This window comes from Nansenia antarctica, assembly GCF_963989245.1.
Source record: "Nansenia antarctica genome assembly, chromosome: 1".
NCBI lineage: Eukaryota > Metazoa > Chordata > Actinopteri > Argentiniformes > Microstomatidae > Nansenia > Nansenia antarctica.
The window spans coordinates 38920651-38928150 of NC_137674.1; the positions used below are offsets into that span (position 1 = coordinate 38920651).

At 49.1% G+C, this 7500-nt stretch overlaps 1 protein-coding gene across 1 annotated transcript; it reads left to right on the forward strand.

The window, feature by feature from the left end:
* Positions 1-341: 341 nt before the first annotated feature.
* Positions 342-5366, forward strand: LOC308164954 (SLIT and NTRK-like protein 3; the record flags this gene model as incomplete). Its single annotated transcript, XM_080539030.1, has 6 exons — positions 342-560; positions 909-1160; positions 1573-1688; positions 2296-3213; positions 3818-4037; positions 4236-5366. 6 exons carry the CDS (start codon positions 342-344, stop codon positions 5364-5366), a joined length of 2856 nt encoding a protein of 951 aa, XP_080395156.1.
* Between the last annotated feature and the right edge of the window lie 2134 nt (positions 5367-7500).

A 7500-nucleotide genomic window follows, 5' to 3' on the forward strand; every position in this document is an offset into this window, starting at 1 on the left:
CACTGGTGTGGTGCTGGAGAGAGAGACTATTATGAGTTAAACTGGTGAAGTGTCCTTTTGTTTTAATGTGTGTTAATATAAATCATAAACCACTGTACCAGACTGTGTCATTCAGCCTGTCTCTTCTGCCCTCTCTGCTTTCTCTCTCTCTCTCTCTCTCTCTCTCTCTCTCTCTCTCTTCTCTCTCTCTCTCTCTCTCTCTCACTCTGTGTGTGTGTGTGTGTGTGTGTGTGTGTGTGTGTGTGTGTGTGTGTGTGTGTGCAGTGCGGTGAGGGGTCGTACTGGGCTGCTGCCCCGGGCTGGGCTGACAGGCAGACAGACAGACAGACAGAGGTAGGAGGATGCACTGGGTCACTCTGGTGGTGGCGGCCCTGGGGTGTGTGGGCCTGACCGGGGCCACTCATGGACACCCACCCACCCCCACCTCCACACACGTTCCTCTGGTGGACTCAGAGGAGGAGGAAGTGGACGAGCCCTGCTTTGAGCCGTGCGCGTGCGAGGTGAAAGAGGGCGTGCTGCATGTGCACTGTGACGGGAAAGGCTTCACTAACGCCAGCCAGGTACGGCATCACTATTCTAATGTACTGCATTGTGCCAGATTGTACTACAGTGAGTGTGCTGCATCACAATACAGATTGTACTGCATTATTGCTTTGGACATTGTACTCTTCTTACTTAAGAATCGTGGATATATAAATCAACAGATTATAATTCAAATCTGTTGGACAGAAACATGTCTGTAGAGATAGATTTGATGTAATGGTGTAATGTTCATAATGTCATGGAAGCATGTGACTCTTATAAAAGGGCCTCACTGTACGGCACCGAATGCCCTATATATATATATATATATATATATATATATATATATATATTCTAATCGATAATCCGACCAATCAATCCATCAGGTGTCCCAGTCATGGCTTCGCCCCTTCAAGCTCAACCTGCAGCGGAATTCTCTGCGGCGTCTCTATAGCAACGGCTTCCTGCACCTTAGCAACGCCGTGGCGATTAACCTGGGCAACAATGCGCTGCAAGACATACGCGTGGGAGCGTTCCACGGACTGGGCGCTCTGAAACGACTCTACCTGCACGAGAACAAACTAGAGGTGTTCCGCAATGACACCTTCTCCGGCCTGGAGGCCCTGGAGTATCTGCAGGTACCTGCCTTTAATGATGACAGATAGTGATCATTACTGTGATAGTGGTAATCAATTATTACATTCCAATTAATTTTGGATTACAGTTTTACATTTTCAAGGCATGAGCAAACACAAGGCAATTGACAGTCAAAGGGCATTCACGATGAAGAGATTATGCTCAATTATTTCAGTTATTACCGCACGATGGTTCTTTCCTTGCTGAATCTTGCATTTGAACCGGATGGGCTCCTGGGTGTTTCTTTTCGAATACTTTCTTCTTCATAGCATTTCATCTTTGATGACAGATAATTCCCAATTCAGCTTCAGTCGTTGTGATAAAAGCTGTTACAGCGGATATACTGTAAGTTAGCAGGTATCTGATGATACTAAACTGTTTTTGTTTATTATTGTACTCCCCCTGTACCTGAAGGCGGACTATAACGTCATCAAACGCATTGACAGCGGGGCGTTGAGATACCTACATAAACTACGTGTGCTCATCCTCAATGACAACCTGATCCCGTCCCTCCCCCCACACCTGTTCAGGTAGTTTATTTAGTTATTTGTCTGTTTATTTAGGTGCTTTTCTGTTTATTTATCTGCTTATTCGGGTGATTTTCTTATTATGTATCTGTTTATTCAGCCGCTTTTCTGTTTATTTGTTTGTTTATTCAAGTTAGTCCCACTGTGACCAGATCACATTTATCAACATCATATAGTCCAACCAGTCTGTTTCCACTAGCTTTATCCTCTATCCCCAATGTACACATGTGTATTATATATATATATATATATATATATATATATATATATATGTCTTTCTTACTCCCCTGGTTTTTCTATCATGTGTATCATCAACACCAGCATCAGCTGGGACGGCTGTGGCGCAGGAGGTAGAGCCGCTGTCTAATGATCGCAAGGTTGGCAGATCGGCGGTTCGAGCCCCGGCTGGCCACATGTCGAAGTGTCCTTGGGCAAGACACTGAACCCCAAATTGCTCCCAATGAGCGGGCCGGCGCCTTGCATGGTAGCTTGCCGCCATTGGTGTGTGAATGGGTGAATGAGAGGCCGTTGTAAAGCGCTTTGGATAAAGGCGCTATATAAGTCAGTCCATTTACCATTTAACACCATGTGCCTCTCCACCCTACGATAGATCGGTGTCTCTGACCCACTTGGACCTGAGGGGGAACCGTCTGAAGAGCTTGGCGTACAGGGGAACCCTGGAGTATGTGGGGCGCTCCCTGATGGAGCTGCAGCTGGAGGAGAACCCGTGGAACTGTGGCTGTGAGGCCGTGCCGCTGCAGCGGTGGCTGGAACAGATCCCTTATACCGCTGTGGTGGGGGACGTCACCTGTGAATCCCCCTTCCACCTCCATGGGAAAGACATGAGGGAGACCCCACGCAAAGAGCTGTGTGCCGAACTTTCAAATACAGACACACCTGGGGAGGGCAGGGCTAGTCCAGGGGTTCAGCCCCCACACCTGCCCCCTAACCCCAGACCGAACCCCCACCCAGGCAAAGTCAGGCCCACCAAACCCTCCTCCATGGTCCATGGCCCCCACCAAAACACACACACCTCTTCCTCCTCCTCTTCATCAGCAGAACGCAGAGAGAGAGAGAGGGCCCCCCGTCCCACGAAACGCCCACGGCCCTCCAGGACACCCCCCACCCCACGCAGCCTCCTCCCCAACCAGCCTCCTGTCGCGGGATACCAGACCCGGCCCCCCATCCCCATCATCTGTCCCCTGGGCTGCACCTGTAACCTGCACATCAGCGACCTGGGCCTGACCGTCAACTGCAAGGAGAGCGGCTTCTACAACATCTCCCAGCTCACGCCACGGCCGCTCAACGGACGCAAGCTGTACCTGAGTGGGAACCTGATCCAGCGGATCTACAAATCAGATTTCTGGAACTTCTCCAGTCTGGATCTGCTGCACCTGGGCAACAATCGTATCTCGTACCTCCAGGAGGGGGCGTTCTCCAGCCTGCTGACCCTGAGGAGCCTCTACCTGAATGGGAACAACCTGGAGAAGCTCGGCCCTGAGATGTTCCTGGGGCTCCAGAGTGTCAGGTAAGGTTGGGTTGTTGCTATTGCTAATGTGCTAACGTGCCTCTTACTACGATAAGAATGATAATGGCATTGGATTGCATTTATATATAGCTTGTACTTTTCCATGCGCTCAAAGCACTTGACATTAATGGGATGACTCACTCACTTGTTCACTATACCAATTTTGAATGTCAGTTGGCTTGTGGCATGTCTCAATAGGAGATGGTTGGTTGTATTCATTGGTTTAATGTTGGATAATCGTGATGAACATAGTGTTTAACAAGCATTCAGAACATACATTGGTGTTACATAGTTGTACAGAGTAATGTAATGATGATGACGTGTTAATAATGATAAGAACTGTCTTGTCTATGTTTGGTGTTGTAATATGACTACCGTGTATCATTTGTTACTGATAACAACTGTACCATGGTGAGGGAGCATGGAATTTATTTCCAAACTATGAAGTACATTCCACGCACGTATTTGAATAGGGCTGGTCAAAGTACATTTGAACTTATCCGATGTGAACTGAACACGAGCTGGACGATTCCTTCCTCTTTGGTACCTCCCAAGTTCTGTAAAAACAGATAATGAAAGTATAATCTATAATCTCTTCTCTGAGGTACCTGTACTTTGAGTACAACGAGATCCGAGAGATTGAGGCGGGAGCCTTCAGCCCGATGCCGTCCCTCCAGCTCCTCTTCCTCAGCGCTAATCTGCTGCGGAGCCTGCCCGTGGGGGTGTTCGCCGACATCTCCCTCTCCCGTCTCAACCTCCGCAACAACCACTTCCTGAGCCTGCCTGTAGGGGGCGTGCTGGAGCACCTCACCGGACTGGTGCAGGTAAGTGTGGGATGTGCAATGGGGGCTTGGAGCACTTTTGATTAACAGTGTACATGAAACTTCAATTATACCTGTGTAATTACCTTTGTAACAACGTTGTATCAACATGTTGTGATGCAGTAGTTTAGTAATTGCTTTGTAATTCTTTGGAGTGTTGTTATGATACAAGATGAATACGGTGTCATCTCTGTGGTCCAGGTGGACCTGCAGCAGAACCCCTGGCAGTGCACCTGTGAGGCGGCTCCTCTGAAGGGCTGGCTGGAGGGTCTGAGCGCTGTGGTGGTGGTGGAAGAGGTGGTCTGCCATTCCCCAGACGAGACCACTGGCACAGACCTCCGCTCCATTTCCATGGAGCTCCTTTGCCCAGAGCTGGAGAGCCACCGAGACCAGGACCAGGAGGGCCAACTGGCCTCCACCTCCGCAGCCCCAGATGGAGAGGTCTCAGTGGGACTCCCAGGCCCGGGCTTGGGCCAGGGCCCTCTGCTACCTCCAGAGAAGGGCTCCATCCCTCTGTCGGTGCTGGTGCTCAGCCTGCTGGTGCTGTTCGTGTCTGCGTTCTTCGCAGCGGCTGCACTGATCGCCTACGCCCTGAGGAGGCGGGACAAGCTGCCCTTTCGCAGGCAGGGGGAGGTGGACCTGGCGGGCATCCAGATGGAGTGTGGGATATTTACAGAGCAGACGCATCACCACCACAGGGTACCAGAGACCCCCCCTCTGCCTCCCACGGAGCATAACCACGTCTATGACACCATCCTACCCCCCAACCCCGTCCCCGGCTCCAGCCCACCCTCGGCATCGCACATGTGCAGTAACCCTGTGTACAAGGAGGCGGAGGAGGAGACAGCTGTAAAACAACAGCGGCAGCAACAGTTTGCCGGTTCTAAAGAGAATGAGGGAAGCTATCGCTCGGCAGTGGAGAAAGAGAGGGAATGGACTCAGGAGGCAACCTCGTCTCCTATCAACACCGTTGTTGGGGCAATGGGACCCATCGCCGGTTTCCATGGCAACGGAACCCTCTGCCCCACCGTCATTGACAGCCAGGGCCCCACCCCTAAGGTGGGATTGGTGGACTGCCTATTCGGGATCTCTGCCCCCGAGTTCAGAGACCTGCCCGACAGGTACTCCCGCCCACCCCCCCGGTACCCCCACCCCCCCATCTCCAAACAGGACAACAGACCCGACCAATCGCTGGTCATTTCCACTACGGCGACCACCACAGGGCCAGGCAGTAGCAATCAGAGCCAGAGTGATGGTCATGGTGAATTGAGGGCGCGACTCAGAACCAAGCCTGACTACCTAGAGGTGTTGGACCGGTCCTATCAGTTCTGACACCTCTAATCACCCTGCGGTGGTCACATGATAACAACTACTCCTTTACAGTGCAGAGGTCAACGTGTCTGTGTGTGTGTGTGTGTGTGTGTGTGTGTGTGTGTGTGTGTGTGTTCAAGGTGAGCCTTTGGGAATTGGATAAAATTGAAATTGCCCCCCAGACACTGAGCAAAGGTCAGTTCTGTATTTTCTTCCCCCACTGTTGGTTACGGTAAGGATTTCTTGTCGAGGAGGAAGGGGGAGTAATCCAAGGGTATCCTAGATATGTGGCTAAGAGCAAATTCAATAACTGAAGCTATTGCTCTTCATTGATGACTCAGAGTTGCTCAGTATTGAGTTGTTTTTCTCTTCTATTCCCAGCACCACAAAGAGAGACCCTGTGGTGTGTGTGCGTGAGTGTGTGGGGGTGTGTGGGTGTGGGTGTGTGTGTGTGTGGGTGTGCGCACGCATGTGTTTGTGTGTGTGTGCTCATATTAGCTCTCAAAAACCACCTGATGATTATGCACACCAGCTTTCACCCCCAATAACAACAACAAACACAGTGGGATCCAGTCTGACATTTTGGAAGGTGTGGAAACGACATGAGTGAACTGAGTCAGGCTCCGGAGCGACAGACGGACAGACAGACAGACAGAGAGAGAGACAGACGCCGCCACCCGGCGACACAGCCAAGTGCCTTAGCAACTGAACAACCAGCAGTGTGGTTATTAACGCTTATTTTTCTATGAATACAGATCTATTTATCTAAAACACAGAGGTTTGATTACTAACGGACGGGATGCCCAACTGCTTGTCTGCTGAGACTTTATGGGTCCTATTCAGTCAACAATTGCTAACCACATTTCCCGGATAAAAAAACAATCTCTTTCCTGCGCATATAGAGCATAGATGCATTTGTATGCAGCTGAGTTTATTTTCATCTCACACTGTCAACATGGGGTTTGATAAGGAAATGAATTGAGGAGTATTATCTTTACACCACTTGAGAAAGGAAAGGAAAAATCTTGCTGAGTCCGAGGTATCTGGTTATAGGTTTGGATTGAATAGGGCTCTGGGAATGCTCAGGAGGAAATGGAGCTACCTTTCGGATGGTGATAGATCGATGGGACAGGAACGCATTTTGGATTTATTGTTTTACAGACTACTTTTACCACAGGGGGCTGTGTGAACTGGACCCCCCTGTTACCTTTTCATTGGACAATGGCACTAACGTTATTGCATTGATTTCTAAGTATTTTTCGAGGATTTGAGAGCGGAAAAAGGGACATAAAACAGGATATATGGATCGTTTTGAAATGGGAAAGACACTTCTATCGACTTCTATCAACTATCAATTATTATCTTTTATGGAGGTAACCTTTTATGCTTTCATCTCCTACAAATATTAGAGGAAATTGTGAATATATTTATTCTTAGTTTTTGCGTGTTGGAGCTCTACTGTAAGGGATCATGTTATATCAGTGTATAGGATGATTCTGCATCTGATTTAGCCTTCTTAACGCCAACCCGAGAATACAATAAAGGGTGCTACACTAAACTATGGGCTGACTACCAGTGTGACTACCAGTGTGCCTCTGCTTGTATTTGAGGAATAATTCACACACACGCACACACACACACACACACACACACACACACACACACACACTCATACACACACACACACTCACACACACACACACACACACACACACACACACACATACACGTACACGCACACACAAACACACACACACACACACGCACACACAACACAAACACGCATACTGTATACAGAACAGTATACACACACACACCCACCCTCACACACACGAACACACGAACACGAACACACACACACACACACACACACACACACACACACACTCAGTCTCTCCACTGTGCTGTAATGGTGCATGAAAGCAGCAGTTCGGTATGCTAAGCCTGTAAGCATGTCCACACAGCGTGTTAAACCCATAAAGATCAGATGAGAAGCAGTGAGAGGGAGCCCTCAGGGTCTTCAACATTGAGGAATAGAAATCATCACTAATAGCGTGAAATCTGCCACATTAATACTATGAAATCAATACAATCTATTTGGGAAATAAGGACATCTTAGGCTGTGGGCCGCGGGCAGTGTGGTGAATCCATCTTC